Raw genomic sequence first — 26,997 nt, 5'->3', positions numbered from 1 at the left:
CAAGTTTCTTAGGGAGCAGGGGAGAATAACCCCAGAGAGAGTTCTCTGAGGCTCACTTTATGGTCAAGGATCACTTAGGCTGTAGATCTTGATATTTGATAGTTAGTTCGGTGCTTTCATTGGAGCTTCACCTGCTTAAAAACATCCTTGAGGCATTCTTCTGGTTGCCAGGCTGTACCCCACGAAGATTAGCTTCCTTCCCCTCTGTAAAACCTCCTGGGCTTTGCCACTTCTAAATGGGGAAAAGCTGATGCCTTGATGTTTTTCCTTGTATATCTAGGTTCGCGATTCTTTCTCAGAGCTGGGAAATCATCAAAAGACAATAAATGTTCTGTACAATGAGGGGTTTCATGTCTCTTCAGATTTAAAGGAAGTTTATAGAAGCAGAAGTCATAATTCCAAACGATGGTATGATTTCTAGAGAATTCTTTAGACCAGACCACCACTGTCATGGTGACTAGTTTTGTTTTCAACTCTGGGTCATGTGTGCTCAGTCACTCAGTCGTGTCCGACTCTTTGCAGACCCATGGACTGTAGCCCACCAGGCTCTTCTGTCCATGGGATTCTCCAGGCAAGGATATTGGAGTGGGTTGCCATTTCCTCCTTCAAGGGAATCTTTCCGGCCCAGGGATCGATTCTGTGTCTCTTGCGTTTCCTGCATTGGCAGGTGGATTCTTTACCACTTGGGAAGCCCTCTAGGTCATGTGAAATATATCCCAACAACTGTTTCTTCCTTTTCCTTCAGGAACATCACTTTGGTTCCCAAGGCAGACCTTACAATAGGAATATTTTCACACTATTGGTTAAAAACTTGAGAGAATTTTTCAAAGCCAGTTTGGAGGAACAAGTCTTCTTGAAGCAATCCTGATGACGCAGATGGCTCCTTATTTTTAACCTAAGAGTGCTTGTTCCAGAACTGTGCACAAACTGTAGCTGTTTCCATAGAAACACTTGCCGTCCTGATAGGAACAAAACATTCGGCCCGGCCTGTGTCTCCGTGTCTCAGTGTTTGCTGCCAGGACGGGTCCTGTGCCGTTGCTGATGGAGCGTTAGGATTCCAGCTGAATTCGATCAGTCCCTTGGATTTTCCCTTCAGTTCTCCAGTGACCGTGTATCTGAGTTTGGGAGTAGGGCACGGCTGTGAGAGACAAAGGAAACAGGCCAAGAGAAAGAAACCTGGAGACCATCTGCTTTCCATTTAAAGAAGTCATTCTGAAGCTCTGTTTGTTCAGAGGGGATAAGATGTGAGGGCAGGGAGGGGTGTTGGGGTGTTTGTAGGCCCATCTTTTTTTAAATAAATTTTTAAAAGATTATTTATTTTTGGCTGAGCTGGGTCTTCGTTACTGCATGGACTTTTTCTCTAGTTGTGGCAAGCGGGGCTACTCTTTGTTGTGATGCATGGCTTCTCCTGGCGGCTTCTCCTGTTGCAGAGCACGGGCTCTAGGTACATGGGCTCAGTAGTTGTAGCACACAGCCTTAGTTGCTCCGCAGCACGTGGGACCTTCCTGGACCAGGGATGAAACTCATGACCTCTGCCTTCACAGGCAGATTCCCAACCACGAGCCCACCAGGGAACATAGGCCCTTCTTATGCCACACGGTCTAGATTCAGACTCCCTGAGTTTCCAGTATAAAGAGTCGAGCTGAATGGACACTAGTTGACCAATATTTAGTTCATTGAGGTAAAGTGATTTCACTGTCCATATGACTCAGATCCCAGATGAGACTGTGGTGGACTTTTGATTTCCATTTAAATAGATATTTGCAGAAAGAAAACTAAAGAGAGAAAACATAAGAAGCATCAAGTCTATAGCTGTAATTGACATCTGAAGGCACGAGACTCTAACCTGGCACCATGTCCTAGAACGTGGCATTGGGTCCATCATGTCCCCTCACCCTGAGTCAGGGCTGTGGCTGGCCTGGAGTTCCATTTCTGTTCCAGAAAGTGGCAGTATTTTAGGAACGTGCAAAATTATATTGTAGGTCCCAGAGTTGAGGTATAAATTCAAAGAACTGGGGATTACTCTGAATATGTAAAATATGCCTCAAAACTGTGCAATATTAAAAGCGCATTTTCTTCTTTGAAAAATGCAAGTCATATTTAAGATTTCCACATGAATCGTGAGGGTCCGAGCAGTTTCTGCCACATAAATGCAGGTTTCCATTCATGGTTTAATGGTGCCTGGGTTGTAACAGTAAAGGTGTTTGGGCAAAAATAGTAAGGGAAAAATGATTCATATTTGACTTCTGTCTACATTAGGCCTGTTCAGGGGGTGAAATTTAGAAATCATACGATAAACATGAGACCAGAATGCTTGACTGAGGACTTGCTTTCATTTCTTGACTATTCTGTGCACAGGGACGTGTGTCTTAAAGCCTTTAAAAGGCATTTGTGAGAGGATATATATAGGCTATAAAAGGGATTACCTATCAAAAATAAAAATCAGTAAACTCAGCTGACTCTCAAGGAAAAAACAAACCCTCACCAGTTTTAAATTGATCTTGATTCTCTTTGAAAATGAACTTGGGCAGTTCCCTGGCAGTCCATTAGTTAGGATTATGTGCTCTCACTGCCATGGTCCCGTGTTCAATCCCTGATTGGGGAATTAAGATCCCACAAGCCACACAGTGCAGCCAAAAAAATAAATAAATAAAAGGACTTGGAAAAGTTTCTTTTTTTGCAAATTTTAATTGTGACCTCGCTTTGTTTCCTTATATTTCATTTCACTGAGAAAATATGGTAGAAAATAGCCTTTCTGGAAATGGTTTTCCCTTTATTTCTGGAATTTGGAATGATGGTGCTTGCAAGAGTGGGGTTCCAATTCCGCACTGCATATCAGCTACTGGGTGTGGATATAGAAGGGACATCAGAACTGTACATTTGTTATTTAGCCTGAGGTAGAAGGTCTCTTGGATCCATTAATCCTAACACAGGAAGGGTCTGCCTGGCAGATGCTCTTTTCTGGGCCAGCAGCACGGTACACAAGGCTTATCATTTTAAAGGTAAAGCCATCCTGCCTCTTCTGCGGCAAATATTCAAGACACCACTTGTACAAGAAATGTACAAGAAGGAATTCTTCTAGCATTCTTGGTTCCCGGTACACACAGACAGATACATGCTTCTTTCAGCCTGGCTAAGAGCAGACCCCCAAAATGTCTAACTTCAGATTATGGATCTAGACAAAGAAATTACACTTTTTAGTCTATTCCAGTCAGCATCCCTTGTGGCTCAGACAATAAAGAATCTGCCTGCAATGCAGGAAACCTGGGTTTGATTCCTGGTTCGGGAATATCCCCTGGAGAAGGGAATGGCAACCCACTCCAGTATTCTTGCCTGGAGAATTCCATAGACAGAGGAGCCTGGTGGGCTACAGTCCATGGGGTTGCAAAGAGTCAAACACAACTGAGCGACTAACACACACAATATATGCCAGTATTCCTCTAGATTCATAGGGAGCTCTGCAGTGATTTGCAGTGCTATGAAATTTAATTATTAAAAAAAAAAAGCAATAAACCTCGTTCTTAAGCACAGTGTGCTCATCTAGTGCTCAGTACAGCCCAAACAACCTTGCCAGGTAGGTTACATTAAGTCAGCTTCACCCAAATTGTTTCTGCTACTGAAGTCACCCCTCACCATATGTCCATACAGTTTTTTCTTGCGAGCTCTGGAAAGTTACAGTACACTGTTTAATTCTGGTTACTGTACTATTTCTTTTATGCTCACAGTGGACAGACCTTTGGAAATCTGCCCTTTGCCTCTCTTTCCTCTCGTAATTCAGTTTTTCCTTTGTTCTGATAGTGGATATTACCTGGGGGCTTCCCTGGTGGCTCGGATGGTAAAGAATCTGCCTGCAATGCAGGAGACATGGATTCTATCCCTGTGTTGGGAAGATCCCCTGGAGAAGGAAATGGCAACCCACTCCAGTATTCTTGCCTGGAGAATCCCATGGACAGAGGAGTCTGGTGGACTACAGTCCATGGGGCTGCAAAGAGTTGGACACGACTGAGTCACTTGAGATTTTCCTGGAAAAAGCAGGATTATCTAGGATTGGATCTCCACTCACCCTCAGCAACTTGAATCCCCATGCAGTGGTGGCTAACCTGGAGCTGGCCAATGCAAATGGAATCTTGATCTCCTCACATGTTAACTTCAGAAAACTCAAAAGGAGTGCTTTTTAAAATATGTGTGCTTGTAGTATGAGAATTATTATTATATATGACCAGGTAATACTGATAACTTTACTTGGGCTCAAATAGGCTTTCCTGTGTACATTGAAATGAAAAATTATGAGGACCCAATGGATTTGCTCTTTGTACATCTCTTTTATATTTATTCCTTACCTTTGACTTGGCTTGATCTACAGTAGAATATTCCAAAAATTTCGCTGGGTCTAATGTCTGATTTGGTGCTAATTTATGGGTCTGCTTGGAGTGCTTCCTTGGACTTCAGTTATATGACTGCCATAAATTTTAATTACACTAATTAGAGAGAGGTAGATGCTTAAGCCCAGTTGGATTCCTGACCCTTTTGAGCTGCATCTGTCATTAGTTTTTTCAGTGACATGGTTTGGCACCATTTTCCAACACATTTGCAGGAAATTGGTCTTATGTTAGAAAAGAATTTGCCTAATAAAGCTACTGACATTCAGCTATTTTCTTTACCTTCTTGGGGAACTGGGCTTGAGTAAAACGTGTGCATTTAAACTATAACTTATATACTCTTTTCTTTTCATGACTGTGGATTTTCTAATTGGTTTGGTGCTTGAAGAAGGTTGTTGTTGCTCAGCCATGTCTGACTCTTTGTGACCCCATGGACTGTAGCATGCCAGGCTTCCCTGTCCTTCACCATCTCCTGGAGCTTGCTCAAACTCACATCCATTGAATCAATGAACCCATCCAACCATCTCACCTTCTGTCTGTGGTCCCCTTCTCCTCCTGCCCTCAATCTTTCCCAGCATCAGGGTCTTTTCCAATGAGTTGGCTTTTCGCATCAGGTAGCCAAAGTGTTGGAGCTCCAGCTTCTTCACTTGAAGAAGGCGCCTTGGCCAATCCTTTTGTCAGATTGACTAGTCTCATGCTCACGTCTAGTTCATGAGCAGCTCAGACTGGTACAAGGATATCCCACAGACCTTAACACATGGGCCAATGCCAGTTGACTGTCAGTATCTGTGAGGAAGCACAGTGTTGAGATGGATTCTGAAGTCTGGACCCAGCAAGGACACGAGCTTCTATTTATGATATGTGTCCTGAGCACCAAATGGGACAGTCTCAAAAGCACTCTTGCCTTTCTCATTTTAGTGAGGATCATCCTATCCCTGCCTGATGGAAGCCCTAAGAGCTCCAAGGACAGTTTGCATTCTCCAGACCAGGCTAGGGTGCCTGAAAAGCAGCAGGTGTCACACTTGGGCAAGAAGCACCTAGGAGGGCTTGTCAAAACCCAGGTTGCCCCACTCCATCTGCAGAGCATGGTGTTCAGCAGATCTGGGGTGGGACCTGAAATTTGCATTTGTAACGAGCTCCCAGGTGATACTGAGGCTGACTCGGGGACCCCACTTTGAGAACCACTGTCTTGAGGCTAGAGGACTGAGTGCACCTGACACTTAGCTGCCCTCACAGCTCTCTGTGACCTCAGAGACGTCATTGGATTTAGTTTTGGGCCCATGTGCCAATCTCTGTCCGGCACAGGGCTGGCTTCTGGTCAGGTCTGCAAATCCTTCTTTCTGCCCAGAAGCCACCCTCATCTTGAGCCACATATAAACGTAAAGGGCTTAAAACATCATGCTCCTGCTTTTAAGGATGCTCTAAAAACACGGACCACGTCTCTTTCACTTCCTCTGCCTTCAGCACAACCTCAGGACACTAGTCTGTCTGCCCAGTGGGCCTGCGGGCCATTTGGGTGCACGGGGTAGGGGTGACGAGAGCTGTATTTCTGCAGCTTAAGGGTTACCCTGCACCACATCCAGGATCACTGCGACTTGACTCCCATTCTTTCATATACTTGCTGGCATATTCATTCTCCGTTTCACGTGTTTAGCTTTGGTTGAGTACCTGCTCTCTGCCAGGCATTTTGAATGTCCTGCATGGTCAAGGCCTATGGCACTCTTGAGGATCCCATGAGGGGTGTGATTCTCTTCTGGGTTTTCTCAAGGTGGGCTCTGCAGCTAGGCGCACAGAGAAGGCAGGCGGCCAGAAGCATCTCTTGTGCATCTAGCACGGTGTTTAGCTACTGATGAGGGAGGGGGTGCTGAGAGAAATGAGCTGGCTCTGTCTCGTTCCAAAACAGCACACATAGGAAGCAATGCTAGTCACATGGGTGAATTGGGGTCTTCTTTGGAACAAACATGCGTGTGTGCTCAGTTGGCTTCAGTCGTGTCCAACTCTGTGACCCCATGGACTGTAGCCCGCCAGGCTCCTCTGTCCATGAGACTCTGCAGGCAAAAATACTGGAGCGGGTTGCCATGCACTCCTCCAGGGAATCTTCCCAACCCAGGGATCAAACCCAGGTCTCCCGCAATGGCAGGTGATTCTTTTAACACTGAGCCACCTGGGAAGCCCTGCAACAAACATCCTTACTGTCATCCCAAATCTCGTAGGCCAGGGCAGATGATGCAAAGGGCTTCCACGTTGGGTTCGTTCCACCTCACTTCCAGATCCCTTATTTGTGCCATGTGAGGTTGACTCAGTGCAGTCATTCCGCTATTGGTTAGAGTGAGTTTCTAGAATCTGCGTGATGGTGCTGAGACTGTGTAAAGATGTGTGTGTTTCATCAAGTTCGTGGATCTTCCCGTGTCCGTCTTTTGCAGAGTCTCGAACATCCAGCAGCAGCTGGCCCAGCTGGAGAACGAGTCGTGGCCGGGCCTGGCTGAGGCTGACAGGGACCGGCTGCAGCTCGTCAAGGAGAAGGAGGCCCTGCTTCAAGAGCTACAGCTCATCATCCAGCAGAGGCGGCCGGCAGAGGACGTGGTGAGACTGGAGGAGGAGCGGCGGCGCCTGGAGGAGGAGATCCAGCGTGCCCGGGCGACGTCCATGCAGGGCGCCACCGAAAGGTGGGCAGGTAGCGCCGGAGGAGCGGCTGGCAAAGCCAGATTGCACGGCTGCACGTGGTCACTGATTGCTCCAGCAGCTACTGCCTGGTGGAAGGTGGATGGAGCATGTACTTGCCCGTCCTCCAGGGGTGCCAGCTCTGCTCAGGGCTCCAAAACTCCTGGTCCCTGTTCACAAGTTGGAGACGGTCGAGAAGGGGATGGAGGAGGGAAGAAGACTGGGGAACCCATGACTTAGACCCTGCCTGCTCCCGCTGCAGGTGCCAGGTGCCCCACCCCTGTATTTTCAGGACATTGTCCTTACCCACCCCATAGGAAAAATTTAGAGAGAAAACTACCTCCCACACTTGGGCAGTGGCTTTTTTATTTTGGGCTTGATCTTTGAATTCTGTAGATGTTAGAATTTCATATGGTTTTGCCTGGAAGAGGGCTTAAAAATGAGGGACTCTGATTTGTTCCAGGGAATTGCAGTAGATTACGGCATGCTGGGCATTTGTATCCATCTTCTAGTCTAGTCTCCATCTATTTGTTCATCCACCCACACCCATCCTCCCATCTTTATGCCCATCTTCTTGTCTATTGTTGTCCATCCAAACTGCTGTTCACTCATCCATCTATCAGCCTGTCCATCCTCCCACCCCCATATCCATCAGTCCATGCAGCTACCCACCCATTGATTTATCCATCCCTCTATCCACCCATCTATCCACTCATCCATCCATCTGTCCATCCATCCATCCACTCACCCATCTATCTATCTGCCTACCCACCCAGTGTATCAGGTGCTGTTCAGGGGGCTGGTGGTACATTTTCAAGCAAAACAACACACATCTCTGTTATCTTGGTGTTTATGACCTGGATGTGCTTTTTAGAATTTAGTCATTCAAACCTCAGTCAGTTCGGGGGGATTAATCATTGCAGTTCTTGTTAGGAAAATATACTTGCTATTTTTGAAATCCACCAGTGGACTGTTTTCGTACTTACAGGATTCTGCTTCAGGAAAAAAGAAACTGTCTCCTGATGCAGCTGGAAGAAGCCACCCGCCTCACATCCTATCTCCAGTCCCAGTTACAAAGGTGAGTAACTTGATTATCATCTTGTAATGATGTGGTCATGAGCTTCACAATGCCCTTTAGCTTGGTTTTCTCTCCCAGAACTAAGAACCTGAAGTGGTTGTAAACACAGGACAGAAAAGTGGATATGTGATATTTTTTGAGGAGCTGCTCATATCATGTATGATCCAAGGACTCTGAGGAGATCACCAAGTGGGACTTGCGAATAACGAATCTGAACTCAGATTTGCCCAAGGATTTTGTAGCTCACAGCATCAGAAAGTGTATATATTCATGTACATATATGCACACATACATTTTTATTTCTTTAAGGAACAATATCTTTAAGATGTGGATGCTCAGTAATAGTTCTGGAGTTCAGGTACTCAACTGTATTGGAAAGCATAGTGTCAAGGGCTTTCTGTGTATTATTTTCTCAGTTCCCCTTCTAAGAGTGTCTTGAGGTGGGAACTGTTCTCTTCACAGCACTCCCCACCCAAGAAAGTGGGTGACTCAGAAAGGTCAAAAAGCCCTTGACCAAAAAAGACCTTCAGCTAGTCTGAGTTTGAGCTGGAACTTAAACTCGGGCAAGAGTCCTAGATGTTAACCTGTGTTCTCTACTGACACGCACAGAAACAAAGGAAATAGTCATGAACTCAAGGGTGGGGAGTGGGTGTCTTAAACAGCTCACAGGTGGGGTTGATGAGCACAAGGCAGGGTTTTACTCCTGGAGCTTCCCGGAGGCTGGCCTCGGATGGGGTCTAGAGGGCTCCAGCCATGGGCTCCAGGCTGCTCTTCTCTTTTCAGCCTGTCTGCCAGCACCCTGACCATGTCCTCGGGGAGCAGCCGCGGCTCCCTGGCCTCCAGCCGCGGCTCCCTGGCTTCCAGCCGGGGCTCGCTGAGCTCCGTCAGTTTCACCGACATCTACGGGCTCCCACAGTACGACAAGCCTGACGCCGAGGGCGGCCCACTCCTGCGCTTCGACCTCGTGCCCTTCGACTCCCTGGGCCGGGATGTGGGCCTGGCGGACACCACGGGGCCCCCGGGCCTGCACAAGCCGAGGCGCTCCCTGGACACACCACAGTCACTGGCCTCCCTGTCTTCGAGGTCCTCCCTATCCTCGCTGTCCCCTCCCAGCTCACCCCTGGACACGCCCTTCCTCCCGGCCTCGCGAGACTCACCCCTGGCCCAGCTTGGTGATGGCTTCGAGGTGGCAGGCCTGGGCGCCCTGGACAGGCTGCGGGCTCAGGCCGCTGCCCTAGGGGACGAAGACCTGCCGGGCGCTGCGGCCCTGCCGCCGCATGGGTGCCCCGGGGACGGGGAAGGATCTCATGAGAGAGGACCCCAAGTGGCCACTGCTCCCACAGCTGCAGGTACCTACTAATGAGTCCCATGGGTGCCCCGGGCTGGGAGGCAAGGATCCAAGCTCATTGAGGAAGCTGTGTGCAAGGAGGCCAGCTGTTCTGCTGTGGCCTCAGGGGCGCTCAGCTTAGTAGGACCCTTGATGGATGGTCCTCGATGACATATGAGGAAGCTCGCATGCCTCTGCCTGCGTGCTTTTGCTTTTGTCTTGTCCCTGGTCCTTGAAATGAAACTGATAAGTTTCCATGGAAAGACTGTCATAGTCTTTCCCGGTATTTTGCTAGTTTTCAGAATGTTAGTTGTTATAAATAAAGATAAGAACCACCTGTTCCTCCACACTGGGAGCCTGATAAAGAAGTACTTGGGCCATAGTGAAGTTCCCAGGGAGTGTGCCCAGATGGAGCATTTCTGTGCGTGCCTGCCTCAGACCAGCACGAGGGTGGCTGTCGGGCTACGGCCCCCCAGAAATCTTCCTTTGACCCTGTCACTTCACTCTTTATCCTTTGTTCTTGTACTTGTCTATCATGGGGGAAGTGAAAAGGCATACCTGTGAGCATCAGTCCTTGCTACCAAATCGATTTCTCTGATACTGTTCAGATCAAGAAACACGTAGCCATGAGAATTTCATCTGTCTAGTTGCTGTCAATTCAGCTTGTCAACATGTAGCCCACGTGGAAAACCAGTCTGCTGTTTCAGAGGGTATTCTGGCTGATGGAGCTTTTGTGAGCCAACCTCCAGTGATTTGAACCCACTTCATTTTTGGAGAAGATAAAAAACCGCCACCCATTTAATTAACTTCCATTTGCACGGCCAAACTGTTTTCAGACATTCCATTCAGGCAAACAGTAGATAATTTGTGGAGCACAGTGGATCTCAACCAGGGGTGTTTTTGCCCCCTAGAGGTACTTGGCTATGTCTCAAGACATTTTCAGTTGTCGAAGCTGAGGGGCTGGTTGTGGGGTAGGGGGTGGTGGTGGTACTACTGGCCTCTGGTGGGTGGAGACCAGCGGCACTGCTCAACATCCTTCAGCCCATAGCATGGTCCCCACTACAAAGAATGATTCAGCCAAGGTGTCTGTAGTACCAAGACTGAGAAACCCTGGTTCCGTACTGTTAAGTGTTTTAGTAGCAAAGGAGAGAGAGAAAACGTGAGTACAAACCCAAGGTAGTGGAAAGGGCTTCAGACTAGCAGCTTAGACCCAGCCCCTATCCCTGTCCTGTTGACTCATTAGCTGTGTAACCTCGAGTGCATCTTTGAAAGGGGCTGAGTCTCCACCTTCCTTGCCCTTAAACGAGGTGATCTTTGTGGACTCTTCCACTCACCACCATTCTGTTACCCATCAGTTCTTCTTCATGTATAACCAAGTTGGTTATTGGGCTTCCCTGGTAGCTCAGCGGTAAATAATCTGCCTTCCAAGCAGGAGACATGGGTTCAATCCCTGGGTCGGGAAGATCCCCTGGAAGAGGAAATAGCAACTCATTCCAGTATTCTTGCCTGGGAAATCCCATGGACATAGGAGCCTGACAGACTGCACTCTATGGGGTCACAAAAGAGTTGGACACGACTTAGCAACTAAACAACAGCAGTGCTGGTTATTCAGTTCAGTTCAGTTCAGCCGCTCAGTCATGTCCGACTCTTTGCAACCCTGTAGACTGCAGCACGACAGGCTTCCCTGTCCCTGTCCATCACCATCTCCCAGAGCCTGCTCAAACTCACGTCCTTTGAGTCGTTGATGCCATCCAACCATCTCATCCTTTGTCATCCCCTTCTCCTCCCACCTTCAATATTTCCCTGCATCGGGATCTTTTCAGATGAGTCAGTTCTTCAAATCAGATGGCCAAAGTACTGGAGCTTCAGCTTCAGCATCAGTCCTTCCAATGAATATTCAGGACTGATATATATAAAATAGTTTCTTGTAACATTTATGTGTTTAACCAGAGATCCAGTATATTCTTAGGCAGTCCTGGAGCTTTTTGGCATCTCTTATTTCAGTGTCTTCCCCTCTGTGTTCGCAAACACGCCTTTCATATCCCCATATACGTTGTTTCTATAATTCACATGTCCAGAGGAACTTTATTCACTTTGGTCTTCATTATAATCACAGGTTCAGTATTCCATGTTTATTCCTTTGATTCAAAAAAGAAAATACAAAATAAGGACTGAATTGTGCATCTGTTGCTTGAGCTTACTTTTCTGTGTTCCCCGCCCACTTCCAGCGACACAGTGATCCCTGGGTTGGGAAGATCCCTGGAATAGGAAATGGCAACCCCCTCCAGTATTCTTGACTGGATAATTCCATGGACAGAGGAGACTGATAGAATGCAGTCCATGGGGTTTGCATGTGTCCAAAGAGTTGGACACGACTGAGTACACACCCACACACCCATACCAACGTTTCTTTAAAGGTTGAAATACAAGAGTGTCAGTCTGTGTATGCAGAAAGTCCACACAAGGCCAAACACCCCTTTCGGTCCAGGATAAAGATAGGGTGGGAAAGAGAAGAGCCGACTTAATTTCTGATCCTGACTTCCTTTTCTTTTCCGCTTTGTGATGGATGTTATGATGCTTCACAATTCTTAGACCGAGGGCTTTGCTTCTGGCATGGTCAGATACTGCCATCTGGTGGTGTATTCTTATCTGACACTGAGTGGAATTACTCAGATTACAAATTAATTAAATTATAAGCACTTCATAGGTGGCGCTAGTGGTAAAGACCCCGCCTGCCAATGCAGGAGATTAGAGACATGGGTTCGATCCCTGGGTCAGGAAGATCTCCTGGAGGAGGGCATGGCAACCCACTCCAGTATTCTTGCCTGGAGAATCCCATGGACAGCAGGCTACAGTCCATAGGGTCACACAGAGCCAGACAGGACTGAAGCAATTTAGCACACACTCAAATTACAAATACCACTTACAAACTAGAAGTATTTGTCTCCATGAATGGGTCCTGTTGGGTGCTCCATGAGGGCTGGGTTGGGTAAGCAGCTTGAGGCATGGACAATGGATAACTCCTGGCCTCCCTTGATCTTTGGGAATGCCCAAGCCTAGAGTCATCGCAGCTTCATAAAGTTGGTGAAGATTTCAATACTCATTATATTAACCCCGCCCCTCATTTATGATGCCCGAGGTCACGTAGTTCCCTACAGTCTCCAGTCTAGTAACACTACGTGTTTTTTAAGTTTGACTCAAGCAACCTTTAGCAAGATAAAATTTTAGTTACACAAAATTCACAATCACCCATTGTGATTTAAATCAGTGTGAGGAGACCAAAGGCGGGACAGGGGAGGGGGAAAATAAATGGTCATCTTCAGCAGTTTTTACATGTTTACTACAGTTTTATCTTCCCCAGATTTTAAAAGTCAGATGTGTCATGATTTTGAAATCCATTCCTATTTTCATTCCCACTGGTATTTGCTAATGTAAATCCATAAATATTTTTACTTTATTCATCTGTTTATTGATGTTTTTATTACATTCTTTATCCTGTTTAAAATTGTTGGCTTAACTTCTACAGTGCTTTCACTTTCTACTTTTTTATCTCTTTTTTCATGCGGCTCGACAGAAACGTTCACTGTAAGTGACCTTGGACTTGCCTTTGCCTCGCTGGTCAGGCTGTGTCACATCTTTGTTCAGTGAATCAATGTATTTAGGATGGTCAAGGCATGGTCAGGAAGGACATAGCTCATAGCTGTCCTTTAAAGTAGCTCAACAGTTACTCTTATTATTGTCATTTCAGTGGTATTCATCTGGCTATGAAAGTGGTGTAAGAACTTTCTGAAAAGCTTGAAGTATTTTTTTCCTCCTTTCATTTCCCCCTAGACTTTAATCCTCCCATTATTTTAGTATGTCAACTGGCAGCTTTGCCCACAGTGTGATTTTCCTTATACTTTCTTACTTTTTGTCAAATGGTATTGTTGTCCTTAGGTCTCAGTGTCTGTCAGTCTGTGTTTCATGATGAAAAGTTCAAGGGCTTTAAAAATCAATGTGAAGAAGACTGTTTATTCCTTACTTCATTGGCTGCTCCCCAGTGTCCCATTGTTGCCTTGAAGCCCGAGAGCAGACGGTTGGGGTATGTAGTGTGGGGTCTGCCATGTGCTTTTTTCTCACTCAGGGCAACAGATGACTGTACTTCCTTCTTCTGTCAACTCCTGCATCCGGTTGCTCCATGAATGCACTAAGCTTGCGATCACTGAGGATTAAGCCTTTCATTTCCTTTCTCTCTTCGTCCATCTTCATCACAATGAGAGAAATTTTGTCAGAGTCACGTTACCGGGTTGCCTGGAATTTGACTGGATTGTTGCATGTTGTTACTTCCTTAAAGATGTGTAAGGCCGAGTGACAGAACTGGGAATGGAAGTAGTGAGCAGTTGTGTTTTCTGGGGTTCCATGCAGCAACCTGAGGGCTTCCATCTGCAGTTCAGACCTGGGGGCTTTGGTTTCTTCCATGGGACAGGGATGATGAGCAGAGCTGGACTTGGGATTGGTGATCTATGATGTGTGAGTCTGTACCTCCAGCCACCCTGGGACTGAGCCAGTTTTTGCCTCTGACTGAGGCGGAGCTGGTGGCCCCTAAGATGGGTGTTTCACGCCTTTGGAAGGTCAGCTTTTGTCTGCTTTTGTCTGCAGTTAACATCGTGAGACCAAAGCCACAGACACCCCATCTGTTTTGCACCCCACTGAATGTGTTTGGGTTTAATTGTTCTGTGAATTAATAATTTGGTTGAAAACAGAGTTGGTCATTGGTGGACTGAGCGAATGCACTAAGCTTGCGATCACTGAGGATTAAGCCTTTCATTTCATTTCTCTCTTTGTACATCTTCATCACAATGAGAGAGAAATTTTGTGAGAAATTTTGTTGAGAAATTCCAAATTTTGTTGAGAAATTCCCTCAACTTAGGGATGCGCAGATATCTAAATTTTCAATTTCTAGAGCTTAGATGCCTGAAGCAAAGTAGAGAGACCAGAGGGACCTGCGTGACTAACAAGAGGCATCATGATGCCAGAGTGAGGCTCAGTTGGGGCTTCATGGTTTAATCCTGTGTTCTAACCACGTGTGCCTCTCTTGAAAGTGTGGAGGCTCCTGTGTCCATTGTCACATTCAGCAGAGGGCACTTGGTGCTGTGAGGGAAGGAGCAGAAGGACTTGATGAAGTGAAATGGTTAAGGGGAGAATGTCAGTGGCTCTTGGTTAAAGTAGGTCTGAGACAAAAGTAAAGCTGCTCAGTGATGAGACTGTCTAATCCCAGGAGACCTTTCTGGAAGCCAGTCTGTCCCCAGGACTGCTGAGGAGGATGCTGCAGTCAGAGAGAAAAAGGGGCCACGGAGACATTGACAAAGGCCAAGTCTGGGTTGCATCTGTATATCCTCTGAATTGAAAGTCACTACGTTTTTTTAGGGATGATTTTGATGATTTTTTTTAAAAATTCTGTTTTCCGATTGTGAGGGAGTGTAGTCCACATTTCTTGTATGAAGCGTGGAGACTACCAGGCAGCATCAAAGAGGAAACACTGACCCTCCCAGCTCTCAGAGAACTCGCTATCCTTCATGCCTGAGTGATCTCTCTCCCTGACACTCTCTCAGAGTGCCACCGTGCCCAGGGCCTTCCCACCACCTTCTGTCCTGTGTGCTCATTAAGGAGGTGAAAGGAGATTTATGGTCATTTAAAGAGCTTTTAAAGAAGTAGCCGGAAGCCTGTATCTTCCAGTTTTCATTATCAGAAGGTTCTCGAGCAGAGTGTGGTTAAGCACACATCTGTGCGCACGCTGGCCTGTCTCTGCCGCTTTGTGCTTTGTCTGTGCTGTGACCTGGCCTCCTGCACTGTCACCTCCTGAGCCCTGCCACGTCTCTTGCTTACAGTAGTGACCCTTCGAGAAGACAGCGCCCAGAGGCTGGAGCAGAGACCGTGCCGCATGTCCACCTGCCTGTCTGATTACTCCCTGGCCAGCGACAGCGGCGTGTTTGAACCTCCCAACAAAAGGTTAGAAGCTGACCTTCTCCCCTCCCTGGGCTGACTTCCCGAAAGACAGCCCTGCCCATACGTGTCTGGCTTGACACTGTGTGTGTCTGTGGGGTGCAGCTCTTCTACTTTCTCTCCACCCAGGAGAGGGCTCTTAGCATTCCCAGGGAACCCCTCTGCTCCCGGGTGGTGTCTGGGGACTAGCCTGGCTCCCTGTTTCTAGGACGACTGCTCTCTCTCCAGCCCTGGGCGGGGGGCAGTGAAAGGCACAAGCCCAGTAGAGCTGGAAAAGGAGAATCAGTGTGCGAGAGATACCTGCTTTTTTCTAGAAAGGATGTTTACTTGAAATGAATGTCCATGCCTCGCCATCCCTCCCACTTTCCTCAGCTCAAGGAATTACTTTGCAAGGGCAGAACAATTCTGGGCTTTATTTTGTTTGAGACCTTTGATGTCATTTATTTCGCCTCAGGTATCTGTACGCATCTCATTTATTGTGTAGCATTTTAAAGGACATGTTTTTGAACTTTGTCCTAAACATCACATGTGGTCTTCAGAGGTATGCAGTTATTTTTTCAGAAATACCACTTGGTCGGCAGGCACCCTGGGCGATGGCATCATGGATCCTGGGGACCTGCCGTGTCCTTTCATTCAGTGTATAGCATTTATTTCAGTCCCCACTTAATAAAGCCCCTCTCACTAAGAAGCACTCCTAGCAGGAGTTTCTGCTGAGCCCGCAGTAACCACGTCCCCTTGGAGTAATGGGTCCTTTTCTGATTGTGTTCAGGAGTGAGGATGCTGACGAGCCTGTTCGTGGAGATGCTTGCAGTAACCAGGGGCCCCAGATCCATGTTGGATTTCTGTGAGTACAGAAGACTCTTTCCCTGTGGATCGTGAAGATGATGGGTACATTGGGGCCCGCCCACCAACTCAGAGCTCCGCCCACAGGCCTGGAGGGATGAAGGGACCTGTGTAAGCAGCTCCATTGCTGTCTCCCGACACCAAGTCACACTGGGGACTGTCACCCTGTGCAGCCGGGGGAGCTGGGTGCTTTGCAATGCAAAGCGTTTGGGATTCTAGTTACAGTTTCTTTTTTTTTAAAAAAAAAATTATTTACTTATTTGACTGCAACAGGTCTTCATTGTGGATGCAGGTTCTTTAGTTGTGGCATGCAACTTCTTGGTTGCAGCATGTGGAATCTAGTTCCCTGGCCAGGGATCGAACTCCGGCCTCCTGCACTGAGAGCATGGAGTCTTAGCCACTGGACCACCAGGAAAGTCCCGTAGTTACAGTTTCTGTCGAGGCGATAACCAGCAGTTCTCAGAGAAGTAAGGCAGGATGTTCACATCCCAGCAGCTTTCTTTTGCTCACTCTTGTCATCCTAGTCGAGTGTTTCTCAGTGTCGGTGCTCATGACCTTGGAGCTGGGTTCTTGGTTGGGGCCCATCCTGTGCACTCTGGAGTGTTCAGTGGCAGCAAGATCCAGTAGCCGCCACCCCCCCCACACACACACACTTGGTGTGACAGTAAGAAATGTCCCCAGACTTCACACCGGTCTCCTGGGAGTGCGGTGAGGGCCACTGCGGTAGTTGCACCAGAAGGATTTGTCCACCTCAGGGAGTTTGCAGTCTGTGAACTCGTGTTTTATTTTCCAGGCTTGACAGGGCCAATGAGTGTCTCCTTGTGAACGTACTCCAACTGAAGAACTTTGCTGGGCTGATGGTAAAGGAAGACTGCAAAATGTAAGCTTTCCCAGGCCCTCCTCCACACCACACCGCTGGCTAACCTGTGCTGCTTGGCCGTTTGGGCAGGGGAAAAGACTGTTTTAGAACCTGAATTCAGAATAAGACGCCAGGGCATGTCTGCCTGAAATATAAAAGACTTTAAGTTTTAAGAAGAGGCTGGTTTACTATTGGAAGCAGGTGGCATTCATGGAGCCAGTCTGGTTATGTGTGTGGCCATGATGAGAAAGGGCTGTGTGCCCTTCATTGGTAGCCTTTGAGCTTAAGATGTCTCTCCTGGTCACAAGGCTTGGTGGTGACATGGCCACACTCATCTCTTGAGACCAGATGAGGTGCCTGAACTGGGAGAAGGGAATTCGAGTTGTCCCCAGCAGGAAGATGGGTGCCTGAACGGTGGGAGGGGGAGTCCCACTTAGCCAGGTGGGTGAGCCCCCCTGTGATGGGCGTTCAGGCCAGATGGCACCCTCCCCTTCCATGAGTCATCTTCGCAGACTGGCCTCGCAAAGCCCTTGGAAGCAGCCTGGTTTTGGGTGGCTGACGGTTTGCAGCATCCACTGATGCTTGAGCGTCTCCTGGGTGCCGGCTTCCACGCCGGGAGTGAACAGGGCAGGGAGCACAGCCTGGTGCGGCAGGCAGAGCTTGGAGAGGGAACCAAGGGGCCGTGGAGAGATCTGGCCAGATTTTTTCCCACAAAGATGGTGAAAGCGGAATGTCCACTCGAGTCCCTCTCAAGTCCTAACCACTGACCTGGAAGTCTTTCCTTTGTGAGTGGGTTTTCTCCCCCTGATCTCTAGGGGCTTGTAAGTTCTTTGGCCTTATTCTTAGTTGACAAAAAGAATCTTCTCCAAAAGACAGTAAAACTCTGCGTATGGGCAGTGAAACTAGGTGGCGTATCTGCACGCTTCTGTGGTCCACACGTGTCCCATGCAGCTGTGTCAGTAAATGCTGCCTCCATCCGCTTTTTTCCTCCCTCTCTCGGTTGCAGACACATCCGTGTCTATCTGCCCCCGCTTGACTCCAGCACGCCAAACACTTACTGCTCGAAGGCTCTGGAATTGCAAGCCCCCCTGGTATTTAATGAAGTGTTCAGAATCCCTGTGCATTCAAGCATGGTGACGTTGAAGTCTCTTCAGTTATACGTGTGCTCCGTGAACCCGCAACTGCAGGAGGAACTGCTGGTACGGCCCCTCCCTGCCCCCGCCCCCTCCCTCCCCACCTGCCTGAGTCCCAGGGTGGGACGCTGATGAATTGTGCTGTCAAAGGATCTCTGTCGCAGGGAGGAGAAAAAGGGGTGATAAAACCCCTTATCTTGTCAAGTGTTTTGTACTTGTGTATTATCTCAACGAATACTTGTAAAACGTCTGCGTAACCACTTCTGCAGTATCCCCATCTTCAGTCACAGGAACTAATAAATAGGTCTGATAAACTGGGCAGATAGAACTATAGGATGGTTGGTTACATTTGAATTTCAAATAAACTATGGATCCCTTTTAGTATAAGTATGTCCCATGTAATATTTGGGACAGAATTGATATATATTTTTTTAAATATGCTGTTTATTTGAAATGACAGTTCACCCAGACGCACGTTATTTTATCTGGCAACCTTGGAACCGGGTGAATCAACTATCCATCTTTACCTAGGCAGATAGGGCAGGGCTTGGAAACCAGGCTGCTTTCTTCCCAATGTTGGAATTTTCCCCCTTAGTCCCACTCCATCAGTGTCAGAATTAGAGAAGAGTTCCACCAACCTTTTTTCAAACATCCCTATGAGAATCACTGGCTCTTCTAAGTGGCATACCCTGAGCCTGACCCACCACTTCATCTTGTCCGTTCTCTGCCCTACTTCCCCCCCTAGCACTTTCTGATTGAGCTGAACCTGCAAGCAAGGAGCTGCCCCCATTAGATCCTTTGTGATGACTTTCATTTCACTGCAGCCTTTTTAGGCTTCCCTGGTGGCGCTAGTGGTAAAGAATCTGCCTGCTTAATGCAGGAGACTTAAAAAAACATGGGTTCTATACCTGGGTCAGAAAGATCCCCTGGAGAAGGAAATGACAACCCACTCCAGTATTCTTGCCTGAAAACCCCCATGGACAGAGGAGCCTGGGGAGCTACAGTCCATAGGGTCACAAAGGGTCGGACACAACTGAAGTGACATAGCATGCATGCATGCAGCCTTTGAATAGCAGTGGAAAATTTTGTGGCCTTTGTGGTTAACATTAAAGGGTGACTTTATTTGATGCTTGTCGGTTGTTAAGATGCAGTCATTCAAGACCTGTTGTGCTTTTTTTTCCTTTAAACACCTTGCAGGGCATTGCTCAGATTAACCTGACCGATTATGATTCGAGCGAGATGCAGCTGCGATGGTACTCAGTCCAGGTGTTCACTGGCCCCGAGCCACCGCGGCGGGAGGAGGAGAGGCCAGGAGACTGTGCCGCCCAGGACCTGACACTGGCTGCTTGCAGGAAGACAGTAGGTGGCCCAGCTTTGAGACAGGCTCTTCCTGGGGACATTGTTTCTAAGAAACAGCTATGTAAACATGGACTTCCCTGGTGGCTCAGACAGTAAAGAATCTGCCAGCAATGCAGGAGACCTGAGTTCAACCCCTGGGTCAAGAAGCTCCCCTAGAGGAGAGCATACCAACCCACTCCAGTACTCTTGCCTGGAGAATCCCATGGACAAAGGAGCCTGGCAGGCTATAGTCCATGGGGTTGCAAAGAGTCGAACACAACTGAAGTGACTTAGCACACACACACGTTTGTTTCAGAGAAGACCCTGCTGACTCACCCACTGAGCAGCTGAGCACATAGTGATGCATGTGGCTGTTCAGGATAATGTTTTTTTAATGCAGTGTGTTCTTGATCATAAGTGATGCGTTAGTAGCTTTAAAATTTGAATTTTCAGACCTCCCTAAAAAGGCCAAGTTACTGACTTTCTGTCAACCAGGGCTGAGGTGCTTCTCACTGGAGGGCAGCCGGGGATGGCCACTGGACAGCTGCCAGCTGGGTAGGGTAGTAGGGTGCTCCCACAGGCTTTCCGTTTCACCACCACACACCACTGGCCTCAGTTGCTTCTCAGCGTCATCCCTTTCGTCCTGCAGGACGCAGTGACGGTGCTGCTGGCGAGAACCACAGCGCAGCTGCAGGCAGTAGAGAGAGAGCTGGCCGAGGAGCGTGTGAAGCTGGAGTACACGGAGGAGGAGATCCTGGAGATGGAGCGCAAGGAGGAGCAGGCCGAGGCCGTGTCTGAGAGGTGAGTGTGGCCGGTAGCCCCTGAGAAAGACACAGCTCATCTTCCTGGAGTGAAGCAGCTACAGGTTAGTTTCTGTAGAATGTACTGGGCGACTCTTGGATACCTTTGTGCAGAAGTTGGGATTCTCATGAGGGGGTCGTGTGGTTGTTTTCATGAAGGCCATATTTTGACTCTAGCTGTAGGCACAGGCTTTTCACCTTTCCTCCTATTCCTGAATTTTCTTAAAGTGAGGGGACTGTTGAGGGCTCCCTCTGCCAAGATTGGATATGATAGATCTTTAAAATTCTGGTTTTTTTCTTTATTAACTGCTTTATTGGCATACAGTCTCCCTATCAGGGCTTCCCTGGTGGCTCAGATGGTAAAGAATCTGCCAGCAATGCAAGGGACCCAGGTTCATTCCCTAGGTCAGGAAGATTCCCTGGAGAAGAGAATGGCTACCCACTCCAGTATTCTTGCTTGAAGAATCCTCATGGACAGAGGAGCCTGGTGGGCTACAGTCCATAGGATCTCAAAGAGTCAGACATGACTAAGTGACTTTGACTTTCACATTTCAATCTCCCTACCATACAGTCACCCCTTTAAGTGTACACAGTTCAGTGGATTTTAATACAGGCACACAATTATGCCCCCAAAGCCACAGGCAACTTTAGAGCATTTTCATCCTGCCAAAAGGAAACCCCATCCCCATTAGCAGTCCTCTCAGCCCCTGGCCACTGCCCATCTCCATGCCATCTCCAAGGATTTGCTTGTTCTGGGCATTTCATTTAAATAGAATCATGTGATGCCCCTTTACATCTTACCCAGAGCTGCCTGTGGGCAAATGCTTGACTAGGGCAGATGTGTCTTCAGTAGAGGAATCACTCAGAGGAGCGCACCATGAGTGTATTGCTTTCTGGCAGATCCTTTCCAGAGGCACTTTCTTATTGCTTTACTTCCACGTTTTTCCATAAAGAGCATGTTTCCAAAGCTTGCTACTTCTTCCTAATAGCTTTCTCAGGGTTTATTTTCAAAAGGAGTTTATTTTTGGGAGGGAAAGTGCACGGCAGAGGGGTGGGCTCAGGGATGGGCAGGAAGCTGAGAGGACTCAGAGAGGTGGTCCCAGGGTCCTGGCATCTTCAATGACTGCAATTGGGCGAGACAGACAGACAGACCCTCTAGATGAAAGGCCTCATAGCACTCTCTCTTCCCTAGAGAACCTAAATGCCTTTCACTTTATGAGAAAAGTACCCATCTTCAGTCATCAGAAGCAAATATTGAGCATCTCTGCTACAGTGCTCTAAGTGCAGCAGTGAACTCAGTCCTTGATGAACATTTTGAGGGCTTTTGCCATGTCCACCTGCAGGAGTTGGCAGGCAGACTCGGTAGACAGTGGCTGTAGCAGCTGTGCCCAGACCAGCCCCCCACACCCAGAGCCCTGCTGCGTTGGTGTTGACTCTATCCATGGACACACGTTTGCTGGCCAGACAGATCCTTACAGCCCGAAGAAACTTCAGCCCCCAGCTCTTAAGGTAAGTAGAAAAGGTCAAGGAATATGATGGATCCCTTAATGTTTTGCCTGACAGTACCAGGCACTGCCCTGGAGGGGGGAGCGTGTATCCCCCATGAGGGAAGCCAAGCAAATGCCCTTGCATCTGTAAACAGCAAGTACTATGGAAACATTTGTCTTCTTTAAACTAAAAAGGTTGGATTTTTACTCATTCGTGAGCCATCTGATGATGACCCATTCCCATGTTCAGGGTCGTGTGTGGCTTGGGATATTTCATGGGTCCCTATGGTTTTGGACACTTGTAGCTATTTTCCATTTGTGACATTAAGAACAGTGCCTCAGGAGGAGATGCTCTGGGCATAGCTACCAGTCATTGCCAGCATCCAGCTTTCTCAGACCTTTACAAGCATTGGTCCAAGTCAGGGGAGTGGCTTGCTTAATGTCTCTTCCCCCCGCAACTTTTCATTTTGAAGCACTTTGAATCTATAGAGAAGCTGCTAGAATAGTACAATAGATACTTGTAACCCCTTCACCTGGATTCCTCAGTCGCTAGTTCTTCAACCACATTTGCATTCTCTCTCAGCCTGTGCTTGTGGTAGCTGCTAGGCATTGCAGATGCAGCAGCAAAGAAACAGATGGCAAGTCCTGCCCTGTGGGCAACAGACAGGGTAAATCAGTACAACTCAGTAGCAATGGAGGTAGTCAAAAGGGCTACTGAAGGATGAAATGATAGGGAAGCAGGGCTTGCATTTTTAGAAAGATTTCTCATTTTAGAAAGGGGTACATTTAGAAATGTAAATTGGTATCTTCAAAGATCAGGACTGTAAAATGGTGCAGCCACTATAGAAAACAGTGTAGAGGTTCCTCAGAAAATTAAAGATAGAATTATCATCTGATCCAGCAATTCCACTTCTGGATATACATCCTAAAGAATTGAAAGAAAGTCTCCAAGAGATACATGTATATCCATGTTCATAGCAGTATTATTCACAGTAGCCAGGAGGTGGAAGCAACCTACACGTCCATCCACAGATGAATGGATAAGAAAAATGTGACATATATGTACAATGGAATATTACCTTTAAAAAGGAAGGTAGTCATGTCACATGCTACCACATGAATGAAACTCAAAGACATTGTGCTGAGTGAAATGAGCCAGTCACAGAAGAATGAGTACTGTATGATTATACTTATATGAGATTCCTAAATTTAGTAATTAAATTCATAGAGACAGGAAGTAGAATGGTGGTTACCATGAGCTAGAGATGGGGAAATTGTTGTTTAATGGTGGCAGAGTTCAGTTTGGGAAGATGAAAAAGTTCTGGAGGTCTCTTTCACAACCATATAAATACATTTAATACTACTGAACTGTGCACTAAAAAAATGTAAATTTTATGTTTTTTTACAAACCATGAGAAAGAAGAATAGAGCTGGAGGTACCATGTTCTCTGATTTCAAACTATACTACAAAGCTATAGAAAGCAAAACAGTATGGTACTGGCACAAAAAAATACACATAGATGAATGGAACAGATTAGAAAGCCCAGAAATAAACCCACACTTATATGGGTAACTAATCTGTGAGGAAGGAAGCAAGAAAATACACTGGAGAAAAGACAGCCTCTTCAGTAAATGGTGTTGGGGAAAATGGACTACTTTCTCATTCCATTTTTAAATGGATTAAAGACTTAAATGTAAGGTCTGAAACTATAAAATTCCTAGAGGAAAACATAGGTAGTATGCTCTTGGACTTTAATCTTAGCAATGCATTATATTTTAGGATTTCTCTCCTCAGGCAAGATAAATAAAAACAACAATAAACAAATGAGACTTTATCAAACTAAAAATTTTTGCCAAGTGAAGGAGCCTATAAGGAAAACAGACAGCCTACTGAATGGGAGAAGATAGTTGCAAACATTATAGCTGACAAGGGGTTAATATCCAAAATACACAAAGAACTCATGACAACTCAACATCAAAAAAACAACCAACCCGATTAAAAACTGGGCAGAGGACTTGAATTGACATTTTTCCAGAGAAGACGTTCAGATGGCCAACAGACATATGAAAAGATGCTCAACATCACTAATCATTCAGTTCAGTTCAGTTCAGTCGCTCAGTCGTGTCCAACTCTTTGCGACCCCATGAATCGCAGCACGCCAGGCCTCCCTGTCCATCACCATCTCCCGGAGTTCACTCAGACTCACATCCATCGAGTCGGTGATGCCATCCAGCCATCTCATCCTCTGTCATCCCCTTTTCCTCCTGCCCCCAATCCCTCCCAGCATCAGAGTCTTTTCCAATGAGTCAACTCTTTGCATGAGGTGGCCAAAGTACTGGAGTTTCAGCTTTAGCATCATTCCTTCCAAAGAACACCCAGGGCTGATCTCCTTCAGAATGGACTGATTGGATCTCCATGCAGTCCAAGGGACTCTCTCTCTTTTTTTTTTTTTTAATTTTATTTTGTTTTTAAACTTTACATAATTGTATTAGTTTTGCCAAATATCAAAATGAATCCGCCACAGGTATACATGTGTTCCCCACTCTCAAGAGTCTTCTCCAACACCACAGTTCAAAAGCATCAATTCTTCAGTGCTCAGCTTTCTTCACGGTCCAACTCTCACATCCATACATGACCACTGGAAAAACCATAGCCTTGACTAGACGGACCTTTGTTGGCAAAGTAATGTCTCTGCTTTTCATTAGGAAAATGTAAATCAGAATCACAATGAGTTATCACCATGTACCTGTCAGAAGGACTGTCATCAAAGACAACAGATAAACGTTGGAGAGGATGTAGAAAAAAGGGAACCCTTGTGCATTGTTGGTGGGACTGTAAGTTGGTGTGAACACTGTGAAAAACAGTATGGAGATTCTTCAAAAAATTAAAAATAGAACTACCATACACCTAGCCATTCCATTTCTGGATATTTTTCTGAAGAAAACAAAAATGCTAATAGAAAAGATACATGCACTCATGTTTATTGCAGGATGATTTATAATAACCAAGATACAGAAACAACCTAAATGCCCATCAATAAATGGGTAAAGAAAATGTGGTATGTGTGTGTGAAATTAAATATAGCCGTAAAGAAGAAGGGAATCTTGTCATTTGCAACAGCACAGATGGACCTAGAGATTATCATGCTAAATGGAGCAATCAGACAGAGAAAGACATATACTGCATGATTTCACTTGTTCAGTCACTAAGTCGTGTCCAACTCTTTGCAACCCCATGGACTGCAGCACACCAGGCTCTCCTTTCCTTCACTATCTCCTGGAATTTGCTCAAATACATGTCCATTGAATCAGTGAGACATCCAACCATCTCATCCTTTGCCATCCTTTTCTCTTTTTGTTTTCAATCTGTCCCAGCATCAGCGTTTATTTCCAATGAGTCAGTTCTTCTTATCAGGTGGCCAAAGTATTGAAGCTTCAGCTTCAGCATCAGTCCTTCCAATGAATATTCAGGGTTGATTTTTTTTAAAACTGACTGGTTTGATCTCCTTGCAGTCCAAGGGACTCTCAAGAGTCTTCTCCAGCACCACAGTTTGAAAGCATAAGTTCTTCAGCACTCAGCCTTCTTTATGGTCCAGCTCTCACATGTGTACATGACTACTGGAAAAACCATAGCTTTGACTATATAGACTTAGACTATATATTTGCTGACTTTGTCAGCAAAGTGATGTCTCTGCTTTTCAATACATTGTCTAGGTTTGTTGTAGCTTTTCTTCCAAGGAGCAAGTGTTTTTTAATTTCATGTCTGCAGTCACCATCTGCAGTGATTTTGGAGCCCAAGAATATAAAATCTGTCACTGCTTCCACGTTTTCCCCTTCTATGGGCCACTTATATGTGGCATCTAAAAAAACTGAACAAATGAACAACCATAACAAAACAGCAACAGATTCATAGATACAGAGAATAAACTGGTGGTTGCCAGGGTGGAGGATGGGGGGAGGTGCAAGGATGAGGGAAATAAGGGAGATTATAAAATAAGGAAATCATATGGTCAGTAATATTGTATCAACTGTAACGTGGCAGATGGTAACTAGACTTATCATGGTGATCATTTTGTAATGTATAAAAATACAGAATCACTATCTTGAACACCTGAAGTTAATATAACAATGTAAGCCAGTTATGCTTCAGTAAAAATGAATGAATGAATGAATGAATGAATGGCATCGTACAGTACGTGGCGTCTTGTGACTGGCTTCTTTCACTCAGCCTGATGTTTTCAAGGCCCAGCACACTGTCGTTGTCTGTCAGCACTTCCCTCCTTCTCATCCCTTGTGTGAGTACAGGGCATTTTGTTTATCTACTCATCTGTCCATGGAGGTGTGGACTCCTTCCACCTTTCAGCTGTTTGAATAAGGCTGCTGTGAACCCGTCTGTGCGCAAGTATTTGAACACCTGTTTTCAGGTCTTTAGGGTATACACCTAGGAGTGGAATCACAGGGTCCTCCTTCAATTTTATCAGGATGTCTCTGGCACTGTGTTGAGAAGCATTTGAAGGGAAGAGGGAGGTGTGGAATCAGGGAGCCAGGTGAGAAGCCTCCTGCACTGAGCAGGCAGAACATGATGGTGACCCAGATGGAGAGTCAATGACAAGAGGTCACAACATGCTTAATCTTGAACACAGAGCCAACAGGACTTGATCTTGGACCAGATACAGGGTGTATGAAAGAGAGCTGAGTCCAGAATGATACGAAAACTTTTTTTGCTTCAACAAACTAGTTAGGTTGAGATGCTTGGCCGAGGGAATATCAGAAATTCTGGACGTGTTAAATGTGAAATGCCACATAGAAGTCCATGTGGAGGACGGAAGAGTGGGTCACATGGAGTTGATTGCTTATGTCCTAGCAAAAGTCATGGTAATAAATTGTATCTAGGTTGATAAGGAGACCAACACAGAAGATCTGTTCCCCGAAGAGGTAGCGAGTCTTCGGAAGGAGAGGCCCAGCCGCAGGGCCCGCGGCTCGCCCTTTGTTCGGAGCAGCACCATTGTCCGTTCTCAGACTTTCTCTCCTGGAGCACGAAGCCAATATGTTTGCAGAGTAAGTTGGGATTCCTTGCCACCTGTCTAGAAGTTTTCTTTATGTCCCCTTT

At 46.6% G+C, this 26,997-nt stretch overlaps 1 protein-coding gene across 4 annotated transcripts in view; it reads left to right on the top strand.

Moving 5' to 3' along the window:
- WWC3 (WWC family member 3) overlaps positions 1-26,997 on the top strand; it is a 110,241-nt gene that overhangs the window by 75,915 nt on the left and 7,329 nt on the right. For all 4 annotated transcript variants that reach the window (XM_006050693.4, XM_044937200.2, XM_044937201.2 and 1 more), the window contains 11 exons: positions 6,803-7,045; positions 8,029-8,118; positions 8,902-9,467; positions 15,313-15,433; positions 16,197-16,271; positions 17,064-17,150; positions 18,136-18,328; positions 19,460-19,621; positions 20,250-20,401; positions 21,744-21,909; positions 26,781-26,945. In XM_006050693.4, coding sequence (XP_006050755.3) covers positions 6,803-7,045; positions 8,029-8,118; positions 8,902-9,467; positions 15,313-15,433; positions 16,197-16,271; positions 17,064-17,150; positions 18,136-18,328; positions 19,460-19,621; positions 20,250-20,401; positions 21,744-21,909; positions 26,781-26,945 — 2,020 coding nt within the window. The remainder of the gene's footprint in view (positions 1-6,802; positions 7,046-8,028; positions 8,119-8,901; positions 9,468-15,312; positions 15,434-16,196; positions 16,272-17,063; positions 17,151-18,135; positions 18,329-19,459; positions 19,622-20,249; positions 20,402-21,743; positions 21,910-26,780; positions 26,946-26,997) is intronic.

Source organism: Bubalus bubalis, chromosome X, assembly GCF_019923935.1.
Source record: "Bubalus bubalis isolate 160015118507 breed Murrah chromosome X, NDDB_SH_1, whole genome shotgun sequence".
Classification (NCBI taxonomy): domain Eukaryota; kingdom Metazoa; phylum Chordata; class Mammalia; order Artiodactyla; family Bovidae; genus Bubalus; species Bubalus bubalis.
This window is presented reverse-complemented; position numbering and strand designations above follow the sequence as displayed.